The 17,775-nt window shown below is 47.0% G+C and overlaps 1 protein-coding gene across 1 annotated transcript; it reads right to left on the bottom strand.

Moving 5' to 3' along the window:
* Positions 1 to 586: 586 nt before the first annotated feature.
* LOC100486202 (oocyte zinc finger protein XlCOF6-like) lies at positions 587 to 8,620 on the bottom strand. Its single transcript, XM_002940922.5, has 4 exons — positions 8,490 to 8,620; positions 7,369 to 7,446; positions 6,033 to 6,143; positions 587 to 3,396 (listed from the first exon to the last, which is right to left on the bottom strand). Exons 2-4 carry the CDS (start codon positions 7,442 to 7,444, stop codon positions 1,292 to 1,294), a joined length of 2,292 nt encoding a protein of 763 aa, XP_002940968.3. The 5' UTR covers positions 7,445 to 7,446; positions 8,490 to 8,620; the 3' UTR covers positions 587 to 1,291.
* Between the last annotated feature and the right edge of the window lie 9,155 nt (positions 8,621 to 17,775).

The raw sequence follows: 17,775 nt of genomic DNA on the forward strand, positions 1-17,775 counted from the left end.
ATTTGTGCCCTGGGTACCCCTGGAACTATAGCGGGGTGACTGTTACCCCAATGTTTCTATATATCTGTAACCTTGTTATGGGCTAAGGGGGCCCAGCCTGAAGGCCAGTTAGGGGGGGATTTGGGGTGAGTGCTTATTTGTGCCCTGGGTACCCCTGGAACTATAGCGGGGTGACTGTTACCCCAATGTTTCTATATATCTGTAACCTTGTTATGGGCTAAGGGGGCCCAGCCTGAAGGCCAGTTAGGGGGGGATTTGGGGTGAGTGCTTATTTGTGCCCTGGGTACCCCTGGAACTATAGCAGGGTGACTGTTACCCCAATGTTTCTATATATCTGTAACCTTGTTATGGGCTAAGGGGGCCCAGCCTGAAGGCCAGTTAGGGGGGGATTTGGGGTGAGTGCTTATTCGTGCTCTGAGTACCCCTGAAAGCAGGGTGACTGATTTTGCAACATTTTTATGCATCTTGCTACAAAAGAGGTCCCTGCCTAAATGTTGGACCCAGAAGGTTATGGTTTATTATGTATTACATGTTGTTATATCTTTATGTCAGTGGTTATTGGAATGAAACAACAGCTGCATCTTGGTATGATACTTAGTGTAGATCTTTATTGAACAAGGGAAAAAATAGAATCTTAAATCTGTTCTTAAAGTTTAATCTATACAAAGGAAAAGGAGATAATTTGTTTACTCAGCCTTTAAATAAATGAATCAGTGAAAGTCTGCTCCCTATTGGCTGCAGTAGAACATATGTTTTATTGGTTTACAAATGTCCTCTCTTATCAAGTTGTTATTCTGCATCATTTGGGGAAGGATTTGTTCTTGGCACTGCCACTGGGTGATTAGGTTCCATATATAAGTGCCTCCGGGGAGTAGAAATAGGTTTGAGTTGTTTGCAGACATCCGGAGGGGCCCCTTATATCACATCTTTTACTTTAATTTGGTATAGAAGGAATACATGGGCTACGCAGATAAGGACTTCACTAGGCCCGTGAGTAAGCTACACCCATCTATTAGGTATATGTAGCTGATTGGTTAGTAGCAGTACCTCACAGTAGCACATCCCAGGGGGTGGAGACCAGTGCAGCCCCATCGCCAGTATTCAGTTGGTAATTCCTCCGAGTCTGCATCGGAGCCTTCATCCGTACTCTTGTACCTGTTGTGAATGCGCTCATGTTTATTAAAGCAACTCTTATACATTTTTCTCCTACACCGTGCAGCTGAATGGTTTCTCTCCAGTATGGGTCACCGCATGAGGGTGGAGAAAATCCTCCCAGGAGAAGCTTTTTTTTTCACACCGATGGTTTCTCTCCAGTGTGAAGCCGCTGATGACTCCTGAGGGAATCTTTACGGGAGAAGCATTTCCCGCACTCCTCACACTTAAACTTCTTTTCCCCGTGAGTCAGCTGGTGAGTGTTCAGATTTGACTTCTGGGTGAAGCTTTTGCCGCACTTCTCACAGGTAAATGGCTTTTCCCCCGTGTGTGTCACTTTATGGACCTGGAGCTTTGTGCTTGAAGCAAAAACTTTCCCACACTCTTCACATTTAAATGGCGTCTCTCCAGTGTGAGTCCAAAGATGAATCCTGAGCTGTTTGGTACACTGAAAGCGTGTCCCACACTCAGTACAGACGTGAGGTTTCTCCCCTGTGTGAGTTAGCCAGTGCTTGAGGAGTCCATCCTTGCGACGGAACTTTTTCCCACATTCGGAGCATTCAAATGCTTTCTCCGCACTGTGTGTCTCTTTGTGTCTTTTGAGGTGTTTCTTCAAGACAAAGTTTTTACCGCACTCTTCACATGCAAATGGTTTCTCCCCTGTGTGACAGAGAAGGTGATTGCGCAAGCTTTGCTTTCTCTTGTACCCCAGCCCACACTCTGGACAGACAAAAAGTTCTCCAGTGTGAATTAACTGGTGACTTTTGAGAAGCTGCTTGTGCGGGAACTGTTTCCCACACTCGGTACATTCAAAGGGGTTTATCCCAGCATGCATTAGCTTGTGAGTCTCAAAATATGATTTATGTGAGAAAGATTTCCCACACTCTTTGCAGGTAAAACGCTTCACACCAGTGTGTATCTGCATGTGGTTTTTAAGTCTTCTCTCCGACAGGAAGGTTTTCCCACACTCAGTACAAGGAATACCTGCCTCTCCTGTGTGAGTCCGAAGATGAGCAACCAGACTCCTCTTCTCCTTGTAGCCCATTCCACAGTCAGTACAGACATAGGGTTTCTCCCCAGTGTGGACTAACTGGTGCTTATTGAGGGTTGGTTTAAGACTAAATCTTCTCCCACACGTGGTACATTCAAATGGTTTCTCCCCGGTGTGAATGAACTGGTGCTGAATTAGTCTGCACTTGCGACTGAATCGCTTCCCGCACTCAGAGCATTCAAACCGTTTAATCCCAGTGTGGGTTAGTTGATGTGAATTGAAATTCGCCTTAATCCGGAAACATTTCCCGCACTCTTTACACTCGAATGGTTTCTCTCCCGTGTGAACGCGCTGGTGGATTTGAAGACTTGACTTTAATCTAAATGATTTATCACACTCTGAGCAGGAAAATGGCTTCTCCCCAGTGTGACACAACAGGTGCGCCCGGAGAGCCTCTTTTGAACTTAATCTTTTTCCACATTCAGAACAAGCAAATGGTTTTTCCCCAGTGTGAATTCGACAGTGGGTCTTTAACTGTCCACACTGGGCAAAGCTTTCTCCACACTCATTACAAGTATATGGTTTCTCTCCAGTGTGGGTTCTTTGGTGCAGCTGGAGACAGGCCTTGAATCGGAAGGATTTGCTGCACTCAGAACAGGCAAAAGGTTTTATGTTGCTGTGAATGTGCATATGTCGATTTAGAGTCAGTTTGTTCTTCAGCTGTTTCCCACACGTAGAACAGACATATGGTTTCCCCTTCTGGTGGATTTGCTGATGTTGGTGAAGGCCCCTTTTGTACAGAAAGCTCTCATTACACTGAGTGCAGGGGAATGGTTTCTCCCCAGTATGAAGCCACTGGTGCGCTTGGAGGATGATTCTATGTGAGAAGCATTTCCCACAAACAGCACAGACAAATGGCCTCCCGGTGTGAATCCGTTTGTGGGAGAGAAGTTCCTCGTTGCTACGGAATCGTCTCTCACACTTTGTACAGACAAAAGGTTGGATGGAGCTCTGGGCGCTACAGAACTCACTTCTCTTTGTGCTTTGTGCAGGCAACTTAGGTATTTCCTGGTTTCCTGATTTAATCATAGTTTTTTCATTTTTTAATAGTACAGTCCTTTTTAGATTTTTGCACATTTCAGCTTTTTGTTGCTTGTAGTTTAGAACGGTTTGTTGTTCAGCCAACCAATTGATTTTTTTCTCTCTTCCTCTTCCACCGGGGTTCCTCAGGTTCTTCTCATTAGCCCAGGTTTCTAATAAAATGAATAGACAAGCAATATGTTATGAACGCGTAATAAGAACAAAAGAATAAAAGCAGATCTTTGATGTTTATGTCAATGATATAATATGCAGTTGGCAAACTTGGAGTTTGAATGGGTTTTCCCAAGAAGTCTATTGCAGTCATTATGGGCAGGGCAGGGGGCGTGACATAGTGGGGCGGGGAAGAGGCAGGGCAGTGACATCACTCGGTGGGGCTATGATGCAGCAATCGGCCAATCTCAATGAGTCCTGCCCAGTTTTCCTTATTTGGAAAAGGAGGTTTTGACCCGGACAGCCCTTCTGAAAACCAAGCTGTCGGTGTCAAAACCGAACAGGTGCCAACCCCAGTTGGGGGCAAGGTGGATGGCCGGGTTGCCTAGGGTCTTGGCCCACCTCTGGTCCCTCCCCTTTGTCCTGCATTTAGGCAAAAGGACTTTCCATGCTCTAGCAAAGTGCTACTAAAAATACAACAGATATATCCTGTTTTGATACAGCTTAAACTATATAGAGGTATAGGATCCATTATCCAGAATTCATGGGACCTGGAGGGTTTTCAGGGTCTTTCCATAATGGAGATCACTAGACCTTAAATTTGTTCAAAAAAAAAAATGGAAAAACCCCAAAAGGATCGTTTCATCAACAATATGGATTCATGTTCAGATTCCAGTTGGGTTCAAGTTCAAAAAATCACTAGTGATGAGCGAATCTGTCCTGTTTCGCCGAAAAAGTTGCGGAATGACAGGAAAATTCATGAAGCGGCGAAAAATCAATGAAACGCATTTGTTGCGCGACTTTTTTTGACGCAACCGCAACTTTTTTTTGACGTGCGACTAATTTTTCGGCGGTGAATTTTCTCAGAAGTTTTGCAAAACAATTCGCTGATCACTGGATTACTTGCTTGTAATGGAGTCTATGGGAGATGGCCTTCCTGTAATTCGGAGCTTTCTGTATAATGGGTTTCCGGATAACAGATCCTATACCTGCATCTGAGAAATCTTTTATGGCTGCCCACTCGAGTAGGCAATCAAGGAAATGAATTGGGGCATAAATAGGCCACTCCCCTCCTACTGACACCGGAATGTTCTAAACAAACAATGAACTCGACCCTTTCAATGTGCTAATAGATCAAAAAAATCAATTACGTATTTATTAATAGTCACAATCATTTGTAAGTTGATCGTACGAACATTTCGAACTTTGTTTTATTCTGAAATGTTAGGGAAAAGCTTTCTCAAAAAATTTGAGAATTGAAATTTTCGAGACTACAGGTATATTGTTAATTGTGACATTAAAACGGGTGTTTATTTCCATGAATCCTCTGTTGTTTTACTAAACACGAAGTGCTCCAATGGAGCTTGGGGGCTAATTTTCCTCACTTGTGTAACACCTATTTGGCTGTTACATGCGATCCCCCTTTCCCAGGATGGGCCTCCGCTAAGTGGGAGATGGCCGGTAGGAGCTAATTTGGAGATGAGGATGTTGAACTACAACTCCCTGAGACTGTATGGTGTAGATGTAGTAATTAGGACGCCAGAAAGTTCTTTGCTGAATAACTGTAGAACATTTATTGTCACAGACAAGGTTGAAGCAGGGTTATAGTCACAATAGTTGAGGTAGATAACACAGCGTTTAGTGGCAGTTGTAATAGGCAAAAGCATAGTAGCATCACAAGGGAGGCAGATGTGGAACAAGCAGAAATCCTAAGGATGATCACCCTTTACTGGATCGGATCCCTACAGCCAACGGTGGGTCAGGGGTAGACACTGCCTGATACCTGTGTCTGAACTGCGGTCCCTACAGCAAGGCAAACAGAGCCTGGGTATGCTGAACCCTTACTTTCTCCTATGTTGGAGCCAAGACTGCTCTTACTAGATAGCTCTAACTATATCACACTATCCTACCACTAACTTCTCCTCATTCACGGGGCCCTGTCCCCGACTTTCACTAGAGCACCAAGGGGCTACTCTAGGGCAGGTGGCTTTACTGGGGCCTATTCTGATCCCAGGCTCAATGGAGTTGTTCCCTGAGAGTCAGAAGGCAGCCAAAGAGGAAGCCACCCGTACTTGCTAGACACTTTATCAGTCTGCAGGGGGAGTGGTCATCCTAACTAAACCAATAAGGCACAAGGTATAGTAAACTAGATACATGGGACTTTGCCCAGCAACAGTACTAGGAAAGAGGCAGCAGGGAATTAAAGCCATAGGGACTCTAATACTTATGGGTCCCTACACTTGTATCTTGGAAAACAATTAGTCTAGTTGCCCTTGAAAGTGTGTGAAATAGAAAACAATGATGCAATGAACTTCCCCTTGAAAATGTGTCGAGGAAAGGCTGTTATTGACTATTCTTTTTTTGGGGGTTTTTTTTTGTACAATAAAATTCTACAAATTTTAATAATAAAATCCACAGGACTCAATGGTTCTCGGCAACTTAATCCTGGTGTGCTTTCTGTCAGTTTAAGAAAACTCAAAGTTTTATAAATCTCGAATTCTTCGAGAAAATACTCAGAATTATCTAGAATTTTTCGAGAAAAAAAAATGAAACAATCGTTTACTACCAAAAACTCTTAAATCTCTAGAAAAAAAAAGCAAATTTTCTCAAGCAATGGGCCCCTTAGTGCGATACTCACTGGTTTGCCGCTTAGCGCATTTTCCCTCCAATCCATTCTGAAGAGCAGCACAATTTTTGTGATAATTCACTGGATTAGATTTTATCCTTTCCAATGTGACCACTGGGAAACCTGCAGCAACAAAAACATGCAATGTTTAACCCTTTATTGCCCATCTGGCCTTTGCATGACTCTGTAAAGCTTAGTACTGGGGGTTACTGGATTCAGTTGCTCAGGGGTAGGTTTGTTGATGGAACTAATGCCACTGGGTCTGTTCTTGCACCTAACATCAAGTCCTGCCCAATAAATTAAAATTCAAGGTAAACAAAGTTCAATGGAACGAGTGGGCTTGGGATGTGAATATTAGTAAAAAAGCTACTGGCATTCAAAGTAAACAGCCCCCCACTGGCCCAATAAATAGTGACTATCTTACAGCAGCCCCTCTGGCATTTGCCAGAATCTACACATTGCCAGTCCTGGTCTGTTGTATATATCCGATAACTTCATATGAAGCGATTCTTCTACAAAAATGCAAGATGGCCAGAAGCAAGGCTCGTTATTTATGCCCATAAGTACTGATTCATTTGGACCAAACAAGAAGATCAGAGTGAAAGTGAGAGGAAGCTGTGGCCCATTGGGTTCTGGGTTCTGCTTATGCTGAGAAAATGAGATGAGAAGGGACATTGGCACATAGACCTTACAGTGTGGCTACTGGGATCAGACAAAGGCCAATAAAAACTGCACATTAAAGTTGCCCCATATGCCCCAATGGTCTAGGGCAGGGGTGCCCAGACTTTTTCCCGCAGCAATCGACTTTTGACTCCTCCCTTGTACGTACGCAAACCAAATAAACACACGGAACCACCACACTTCTGCATTTCCCAGCTTCGACGCAGTCCACCAGAAATCCACGGGTTTTTTTGCCCTCCCCTGGTCTAGGGTAATGGAACTAGGGTAAGACAGTAGTGGTTTTTGCCTTGGCTGGTAGTTAGGGACTGATTTTGAATGGTTGGAGCACCAGCATTTGCCATTGGGCACCATTGTGTAGCCTCCATCCCTGTATGAGTTGTTCTGCTGTAGGACAGTGCACTATAACTGTACCCAACACAGCCGGCAGGGGCAAAGGCTACACTGCTCCGCACTGGCCAATAGAAACACCCCATAGCCAAGGTCCAACTGAACCAAATGGTTTGGAGACTGAGCATTAAAGATAAACGTGAGGAACAAGACAAACAGCAGAATGAAGAGGGGGCGGCACAGGACTGGCACAAGGGCCACAGTGTAAGTGAAAAATGGTACAAGGGGGGGATAACAACCAGCGGGGGCACACACACATGGGGCGCCTCCCATTACTCACGTAACAACTGGGAATCCGTGATGTCACTGCAGATCCGTATCCGCTCTCCCCCCGGAAAGGAGACTCCTTGGTCCATATCTGCATCCAATCATAAGCCCAGTGTTAGTGTTGGGCATTCCCATCATACAGTTATTTACAGTACAATCAACAGTTCCACGTTCAGTTTCCTGCCCCCAATTAATCAATATCAATATGCACAATGTAAAGAATTTCTCCTTCACAATATCCCACTTTTGTGATATTAAATCCTACTTTCTGCTGCTGCCCCCCCCCCCCCCCCGCTCCCACAGTGCATCATGGGATTGGTGTTTGCTGGAAATGCCCAGAGTAGCAGTACAGAAGTTTGAGGGGTAAGATTGCAGCACTAATACCAGCTGCCCCTGTTGCTCTCACAGAAGTGAGGAACCTACAGGGCATTAGGGGAGTTGTAGTCCAACATGACTGGAGAGGACATTTTTGCTTGGCACTGGGAGGATCCCACTGTATGTTCTGCCTGCCAGCAGGGGCGCTTCTGCCATTAGGCGAGTTGAGAAACTCGCCTCAGGCGGCAGAAGCGCCCCAGTTACCAGGGGCGCCAAAAAGCCACTCCTGGTAACTTTAAGAGCCGAATTTCCGGTTTTTAAACCGGAAATTTGGCTCTTCTAGTGCAGAGAGGCTCTTGCGCTCTCTGCACTAGCGATCTCACCGCCCCTGGACCCGCTCCTGCGCTCAGAAGGTAAGCGCTGGGGAGCGGGGGCTGCATCCAGGAGCCGTCTCAGGCGGTGATATGTCCAGAATCGCCCCTGCCTGCCAGTGCCGCTATTCTGTGAGCAGAGACCTCACAGGGCATCATGGGAGCTGTAGCCTTTCAGTACAGGCCATTAACACTGCTAACTGGCCCTGTATGTAAGTTATATATTTACTTACCCAAACCTCTGGCAAGTAAGTGCCGTGCCTTAACTACATACTAGGAATATATTCACTACCCAGTGCCGGTGCCCCTTCCCCCCTAAATGTGCCAGCCCTTCCCCATGACAGAAAAGAGTGTGATTAACCCCTCCCGTGCCACAGCTCTTTCCCACAGAGTAGGAGCAAGGGCTGAGCCTGAGGGGACAGTGCAAGGAATAGGGAGAGGGACTTACCCGGCAGCCAGGCAGGAGATGTGAATACAGCGGGGGGACGAGCAGGGAGGGAACACAACTCCTGGCTCCCAAATGTGACTGGGGGGCGGCACTGAGACCCCTCCTGCTCTCTGGGGGGGGGGAGGGGGGAGGCGGAACAGCTGCTGTTCCTTCATCTTCTAATGAAGTTTTATTTGAACCAGCTTCTCACCTTGTCTCTGATACAGAGAGGATGGGGGCCATTTTTCTGTTGGGCAAATGTTTATTCCCAGTTCATTAGTAAGAAATGCCTGTGTGTGGAGGGACCTCCAGTTTGTATAATGGCTAGGGTTGCCACATTTTCTGAAATAATATACCGGCTTTCCTTTATTTATTTTTTTTCACTATTAATAATATAGGCATCAGGCATCAGGCATCATTTTTCCTAGGGAGGCACCAAATCTACTATTTTAGAATTCGGCCGAACCCCAAATCCTTCGTGAAAGATTTGACCAAATACTGAACCTGATTCGATTCGGCCGACTACAAATCCTGCTAAAAAAGGCTGAATCCTGAACTGAGCCCCACCCTGGTCACATGATGCTGCGCTAGAGAGGGAGGGGTCATTTATAAAGTCCGTGCATATTTTTTCCCCTAAACACTTATAGTTTGCACCGCTCTGCCCATTTTTCTTGTGTGCATCACTGTGAAATGCAAATTGCGCACAAAAATTTGCGAATGAGATTGCGATTTGCATGAGTGTGCCCTCTGTGCGCGTTTATTATGTGGAAATATAGCGCGGTTTCCTCTTTGTGAATATAAATCCGCAATTTGCGAAACCAGTTTAGCGAATATTTTTTTCCCGTACCAAAGTGGCGGAGTCATTCGGACGCAGAGCACGCACATAAATATTTGCGGATATGCCGTGTTTGAAAAGCTTCGCACTTTGAATAAAAAATTAGCAATTATATTTGTCCACTAAATGCACCAGCTTTATAAATATAAACACGGGCAGGGCAAATACCGTCACTGGGCGAATAAAGGTCCCCATACACGTGTGGGGGCAGCAACGACTGGCCTGCCCGACCGACATCTGGCCTGAAATCGGGCAGGTTAAAAAATTCAGTCGGATCGGGGACCGCATTGGCTCGTTGATGCGGTCCCCGAACCGACTGCGCCCATTCCAGTCGTTATAATTCGATTGGGGCCAAACAACCAAATTAGCCTAAATTCCCCCATATCCCCCACCCGTAGGTGGGGATATCGGGAGAAGATCTGCTCACTTGGCGACCTCGCCAGGCGAGCGGATCGTTACGTGTATGGGGACCTTAATTCTACACTGCATGAATTCTATAAATGACCCCCGGGTGTGGGTAAATGGTTCTGCCCATAGTGCGTAACAGGGACTCAGTGTGAGTGTAACTCTGCTAGGTCTCCCCATTGATTGGCACCTCTGCCCACCCTGCCAGTCTGCTCCTGTTTGCCAGTCTTTATTCTAAAGCATCTCTCTGTATAAAGTAGGGATGCACCGAACCCACCCAGAAGGATTTGGCAGAATCCCGAACCAAATCCGAATCCTAATTAGCATATGCTGATTAGGATCGGAAGGGGTTAAAAATCTTTTTTTTTCCACTGCCTATTTAACCCTTTCCAAATTCTAATTATCATATTCTAATTTATGCTTATTAGGATTCGGATTCGGTTCAGCTGGGACTGCAGATTCGGCCGAAACCGAATCCTTAAAAAAAAGACGGGATTCAGTCGAATCCCAAGCCAAATCCGGTGCATCCCCAGTAAAAAGTATTTATTAATAGTGATGAGCGAATCTGTTCCGTTTCGCTTCGCCGAAAAATTCACAAATCTTTCAAAAGATCCGCGAAACGGCGAAATATTCGCGAAACGGCAAAAATGTCGTGCAACATAAAAAACATTGTCGCCCGCTGCTATTATTTTGTTCACGCGGCTATTGTTTCGTCGCCCGCGGCTATTATTTTTTTGCGCGGCTATTGTTTCGTTGCCCGCGGCTATTGTTTCGTCGCCTGCGCCTATTATTTTGTCGCCCGCGGCTATTATTTTGTCGCCCGCGGCTATTATTTTGTTGCGCGGCTATTGTTCCGTCGCCCGCGGCTATTGTTTTGTCGCGCGGCTATTATTTCGTCGCCCGCGGCTATTGTTTCGTCGGGCCGCTATTGTTTCGTCGCCCGCGGCTCTTATTTTGACGCGCGGCAATTGTTTCGTCGCCCGCGGCTATTATTTTGTCGCGCGGCTATTATTTTTTGACGTTGGCGACAATTTTTGGACGTGCGGCAAATTTTTTGTCTGGCGAAACTTTTAGCCCATCACTATTTATTAACCACATATAAAACAGAGGCTGCCTGGCCTCCCATTTTACAAAATTTGGCAGGTTATGTAAAGTCTGGACATATTTCTGGGGCTTTTGGGGTGTTTTTTTATGTGTAGTTATGTCCAGTTTTGCTAATGAAGGCGAAGTTGCCCTTTAGGCTGTGAGTCTCAGTTCTCCCAAGAGACCTTTTTAGCTTATTAATTACAACTGTATCTCAGTGCTGGGGCTGAGTATTCTGGGCTCTGCCAAAATCTACTTATCTTATTATGTTTGAGAAACTTTGTATCTTTTTCAGAGTTTAGTGCAGGAGATCAAAGAGAAACGAGGGATTTTCCAATAAGAATCCAGGACTGGGGGCTGAGCTGTTAAAATCGGGACTGTCCCACGAAGATCAGGACCGCTGGGAGGTAAGTACTTCCAGCCTGCAGCCTAAGATCTCCATGTGGGTTTTTCTAGTTCTGCTACACCCCTGCATACGGTCATCACAACTATCCCATCCTCATCGCCAGTTATGGCAACCATGTACAGGGGTGTAGCAGAACTAGAAAAACTAGTTTTATTCCTGGCTGTCCCTCCCCTTCACTTCCACTTCCTGTATCCACAACCTTTCTCATTACGCCTCCCAGTGCTAATGATGCTAATTAAAATTAACAGTTAAAATTCTTGCAGGAACGGGGTGATCAACAGTACAGATACAAATCGCCATGTTTTCCCTACAGTGCCAGCATCATGGTGACCACAAGGAGAAGCTGTACCCTACGCAATCGCGCTCAATATTTTCCATGTCAGGATTATGGCATTTCCGCCACTAGCAGTCAAAATGGCAGTTGTGCCTGATCCTTGCAAGTACACTGTGTTTATTGGCATGGGCCCCTTGGGGTCACTGCACCCATAGGCACAACAAGAGATGGGACGGAGCACCATGCAAAGCACAAATATGAAGAAGTGCAAGGGCAAGATCTGCTGCCCATAAAACCATGCTGGCACAAACCCAAAGGGGCAGATCTGTTGCCCATAAAACCATGCTGGCACAAACCCGAAGGGGCAGATCTGTTGCCCATAAAACCATGCTGGCACAAACCCAAAGGGGCAGATCTACTGTCCATAAAGCCATGCTGGCACAAACCCAAAGGGGCAGATCTGCTGCCCATAAAACCATGCTGGCACAAACCCAAAGGGGACAGATCTGTTACCCATAAAACCATGCTGGCACAAACCCAAAGGGGCAGATCTGTTGCCCATAAAACCATGCTGGCACAAACCCAAAGGGGCAGATCTACTGTCCATAAAGCCATGCTGGCACAAACCCAAAGGGGCAGATCTGCTGCCCATAAAACCATGCTGGCACAAACCCAAAGGGGACAGATCTGTTACCCATAAAACCATGCTGGCACAAACCCAAAGGGGCAGATCTGTTGCCCATAAAACCATGCTGGCACAAACCCAAAGGGGCAGATCTGTTGCCCATAAAACCATGCTGGCACAAACCCGAAGGGGCAGATCTGTTGCCCATAAAACCATGCTGGTACAAACCCAAAGGGGAAGATCTGTTGCCCATAAAACCATGCTGGCACAAACCCAAAGGGGACAGATCTGTTACCCATAAAACCATGCTGGCACAAACCCAAAGGGGCAGATCTGTTACCAATAAAACCATGCTGGCACAAACCCGAAGGGGCAGATCTGTTGCCCATAAAACCATGCTGGTACAAACCCAAAGGGGAAGATCTGTTGCCCATAAAACCATGCTGGCACAAACCCAAAGGGGACAGATCTGTTACCCATAAAACCATGCTGGCACAAACCCAAAGGGGACAGATCTGTTACCCATAAAACCATGCTGGCACAAACCCAAAGGGGCAGATCTGTTACCCATAAAACCATGCTGGCATAAACCCGAAGGGGCAGATCTGTTGCCCATAAAACCATGCTGGCACAAACCCAAAGGGGACAGATCTGTTGCCCATAAAACCATGCTGGCACAAACCCAAAGGGGACAGATCTGTTGCCCATAAAACCATGCTGGCACAAACCCAAAGGGCAGATCTGTTGCCCATAAAACCATGCTGGCACAAACCCAAAGGGGACAGATCTGTTACCCATAAAACCATGCTGGCACAAACCCAAAGGGGCAGACCTGTTGCCCATAAAACCATGCTGGCACAAACCCAAAGGGGACAGATCTGTTACCCATAAAACCATGCTGGCACAAACCCAAAGGGGACAGATCTGTTACCCATAAAACCATACTGGCACAAACCCAAAGGGGCAGATCTGTTACCCATAAAACCATGCTGGTACAAACCCAAAGGGGCAGATCTGTTGCCCATAAAACCATGCTGGCACAAACCCAAAGGGGCAGATCTGTTGCCCATAAAACCATGCTGGCACAAACCCGAAGGGTAAGATCTGTTGCCCATAAAACCATGCTGGTACAAACCCAAAGGGTACAGATCTGTTACCCATAAAACCATGCTGGCACAAACCCAAAGGGGCAGATCTGTTACCCATAAAACCATGCTGGCACAAACCCAAAGGGGAAGATCTGTTGCCCATAAAACCATGCTGGCACAAACCCGAAGGGGCAGATCTGTTACCCATAAAACCATGCTGGCACAAACCCAAAGGGGAAGATCTGTTGCCCATAAAACCATGCTGGCACAAACCCGAAGGGGCAGATCTGTTACCCATAAAACCATGCTGGCACAAACCCAAAGGGGAAGATCTGTTGCCCATAAAACCATGCTGGCACAAACCCAAAGGGGCAGATCTGCTGCCCATAAAACCATGCTGGCACAAACCCAAAGGGGACAGATCTGTTACCCATAAAACCATGCTGGCACAAACCCAAAGGGGCAGATCTGTTGCCCATAAAACCATGCTGGCACAAACCCAAAGGGGCAGATCTGTTGCCCATAAAACCATGCTGGCACAAACCCGAAGGGGCAGATCTGTTGCCCATAAAACCATGCTGGCACAAACCCAAAGGGGCAGATCTACTGTCCATAAAGCCATGCTGGCACAAACCCAAAGGGGCAGATCTGCTGCCCATAAAACCATGCTGGCACAAACCCAAAGGGGACAGATCTGTTACCCATAAAACCATGCTGGCACAAACCCAAAGGGGCAGATCTGTTGCCCATAAAACCATGCTGGCACAAACCCAAAGGGGCAGATCTACTGTCCATAAAGCCATGCTGGCACAAACCCAAAGGGGCAGATCTGCTGCCCATAAAACCATGCTGGTACAAACCCAAAGGGGACAGATCTGTTACCCATAAAACCATGCTGGCACAAACCCAAAGGGGCAGATCTGTTGCCCATAAAACCATGCTGGCACAAACCCAAAGGGGCAGATCTGTTGCCCATAAAACCATGCTGGCACAAACCCGAAGGGTAAGATCTGTTGCCCATAAAACCATGCTGGTACAAACCCAAAGGGTACAGATCTGTTACCCATAAAACCATGCTGGCACAAACCCAAAGGGGCAGATCTGTTACCCATAAAACCATGCTGGCACAAACCCAAAGGGGAAGATCTGTTGCCCATAAAACCATGCTGGCACAAACCCGAAGGGGCAGATCTGTTACCCATAAAACCATGCTGGCACAAACCCAAAGGGGAAGATCTGTTGCCCATAAAACCATGCTGGCACAAACCCGAAGGGGCAGATCTGTTACCCATAAAACCATGCTGGCACAAACCCAAAGGGGAAGATCTGTTGCCCATAAAACCATGCTGGCACAAACCCAAAGGGGCAGATCTGCTGCCCATAAAACCATGCTGGCACAAACCCAAAGGGGACAGATCTGTTACCCATAAAACCATGCTGGCACAAACCCAAAGGGGCAGATCTGTTGCCCATAAAACCATGCTGGCACAAACCCAAAGGGGCAGATCTGTTGCCCATAAAACCATGCTGGCACAAACCCGAAGGGGCAGATCTGTTGCCCATAAAACCATGCTGGCACAAACCCAAAGGGGCAGATCTACTGTCCATAAAGCCATGCTGGCACAAACCCAAAGGGGCAGATCTGCTGCCCATAAAACCATGCTGGCACAAACCCAAAGGGGACAGATCTGTTACCCATAAAACCATGCTGGCACAAACCCAAAGGGGCAGATCTGTTGCCCATAAAACCATGCTGGCACAAACCCAAAGGGGCAGATCTACTGTCCATAAAGCCATGCTGGCACAAACCCAAAGGGGCAGATCTGCTGCCCATAAAACCATGCTGGTACAAACCCAAAGGGGACAGATCTGTTACCCATAAAACCATGCTGGCACAAACCCAAAGGGGCAGATCTGTTGCCCATAAAACCATGCTGGCACAAACCCAAAGGGGCAGATCTGTTGCCCATAAAACCATGCTGGCACAAACCCGAAGGGGCAGATCTGTTGCCCATAAAACCATGCTGGTACAAACCCAAAGGGGAAGATCTGTTGCCCATAAAACCATGCTGGCACAAACCCAAAGGGGACAGATCTGTTACCCATAAAACCATGCTGGCACAAACCCAAAGGGGCAGATCTGTTACCAATAAAACCATGCTGGCACAAACCCGAAGGGGCAGATCTGTTGCCCATAAAACCATGCTGGTACAAACCCAAAGGGGAAGATCTGTTGCCCATAAAACCATGCTGGCACAAACCCAAAGGGGACAGATCTGTTACCCATAAAACCATGCTGGCACAAACCCAAAGGGGACAGATCTGTTACCCATAAAACCATGCTGGCACAAACCCAAAGGGGCAGATCTGTTACCCATAAAACCATGCTGGCATAAACCCGAAGGGGCAGATCTGTTGCCCATAAAACCATGCTGGCACAAACCCAAAGGGGACAGATCTGTTGCCCATAAAACCATGCTGGCACAAACCCAAAGGGGACAGATCTGTTGCCCATAAAACCATGCTGGCACAAACCCAAAGGGCAGATCTGTTGCCCATAAAACCATGCTGGCACAAACCCAAAGGGGACAGATCTGTTACCCATAAAACCATGCTGGCACAAACCCAAAGGGGCAGACCTGTTGCCCATAAAACCATGCTGGCACAAACCCAAAGGGGACAGATCTGTTACCCATAAAACCATGCTGGCACAAACCCAAAGGGGACAGATCTGTTACCCATAAAACCATACTGGCACAAACCCAAAGGGGCAGATCTGTTACCCATAAAACCATGCTGGTACAAACCCAAAGGGGCAGATCTGTTGCCCATAAAACCATGCTGGCACAAACCCAAAGGGGCAGATCTGTTGCCCATAAAACCATGCTGGCACAAACCCGAAGGGTAAGATCTGTTGCCCATAAAACCATGCTGGTACAAACCCAAAGGGTACAGATCTGTTACCCATAAAACCATGCTGGCACAAACCCAAAGGGGCAGATCTGTTACCCATAAAACCATGCTGGCACAAACCCAAAGGGGAAGATCTGTTGCCCATAAAACCATGCTGGCACAAACCCGAAGGGGAAGATCTGTTGCCCATAAAACCATGCTGGCACAAACCCAAAGGGGCAGATCTGTTGCCCATAAAACCATGCTGGCACAAACCCGAAGGGGCAGATCTGTTGCCCATAAAACCATGCTGGTACAAACCCAAAGGGGAAGATCTGTTGCCCATAAAACCATGCTGGCACAAACCCAAAGGGTAAGGTCTGTTACCCATAAAACCATGCTGGCACAAACCCGAAGGGGAAGATCTGTTGCCCATAAAACCATGCTGGCACAAACCCGAAGGGGAAGATCTGTTGCCCATAAAACCATGCTGGCACAAACCCAAGGGGGAAGATCTGTTGCCCATAAAACCATGCTGGCACAAACCCAAAGGGGGAAGATCTGTTGCCCATAAAACCATGCTGGCACAAACCCGAAGGGGAAGATCTGTTGCCCATAAAACCATGCTGGTACAAACCCAAAGGGGAAGATCTGTTGCCCATAAAACCATACTGGCACAAACCCAAAGGGGCAGATCTGTTACCCATAAAACCATGCTGGCACAAACCCAAAGGGGGAAGATCTGTTGCCCATAAAACCATGCTGGCACAAACCCGAAGGGGAAGATCTGTTGCCCATAAAACCATGCTGGTACAAACCCAAAGGGGAAGATCTGTTGCCCATAAAACCATGCTGGCACAAACCCAAAGGGGGAAGATCTGTTGCCCATAAAACCATGCTGGCACAAACCCAAAGGGGGAAGATCTGTTGCCCATAAAACCATGCTGGTACAAACCCAAAGGGGAAGATCTGTTGTCCATAAAACCATGCTGGCACAAACCCAAAGGGGGAAGATCTGTTGCCCATAAAACCATGCTGGCACAAACCCAAAGGGGAAGATCTGTTGCCCATAAAACCATGCTGGCACAAACCCAAAGGGTAAGATCTGTTACCAATAAAACCATGCTGGCACAAACCCGAAGGGGCAGATCTGTTGCCCATAAAACCATGCTGGCACAAACCCAAAGGGGCAGATCTGTTACCAATAAAACCATGCTGGCACAAACCCGAAGGGGCAGATCTGTTGCCCATAAAACCATGCTGGCACAAACCCAAAGGGGCAGATCTGTTACCAATAAAACCATGCTGGCACAAACCCGAAGGGGCAGATCTGTTGCCCATAAAACCATGCTGACACAAACCCAAAGGGGCAGATCTGTTACCAATAAAACCATGCTGGCACAAACCCAAAGGGGCAGATCTGTTACCAATAAAACCATGCTGGCACAAACCCGAAGGGTAAGATCTGTTGCCCATTTACAATTTGGCAACCAGCACTTTCAGAACCCTGTTCAGAAGTCTCATGAGTGACAAATGCCCCAGTGTATGATTTACCCTCAAGGTAAATGACAGAGCAAAAGATTTGTCACTCACAATAAATCTGTGCTACCGCGGGCCATAAATACCATTGTATTGTGGGTGTAAAACATATTATGCACAGCAATACAGCATACCCACAGACCGAATGGCTCCGTATGTG

Source organism: Xenopus tropicalis, chromosome 6 (genome assembly GCF_000004195.4).
Source record: "Xenopus tropicalis strain Nigerian chromosome 6, UCB_Xtro_10.0, whole genome shotgun sequence".
NCBI classification, from domain to species: domain Eukaryota; kingdom Metazoa; phylum Chordata; class Amphibia; order Anura; family Pipidae; genus Xenopus; species Xenopus tropicalis.

What these genes read in the sequence shown, in the direction of transcription:
- LOC100486202 (XM_002940922.5), bottom strand. Translation starts at nt 7,444, where the DNA reads ATGGACCAAGGAGTCTCCTTTCCGGGGGGAGAGCGGATACGGATCTGC. An exon ending in CACGGATTCCCAGTTGTTAC is followed by an intron (nt 6,144 to 7,368) that starts GTGAGTAATGGG and finishes TTGTTGCTGCAG; the next exon opens with GTTTCCCAGTGGTCACATTG. An exon ending in ATGCGCTAAGCGGCAAACCA is followed by an intron (nt 3,397 to 6,032) that starts GTGAGTATCGCA and finishes TCATTTTATTAG; the next exon opens with AAACCTGGGCTAATGAGAAG.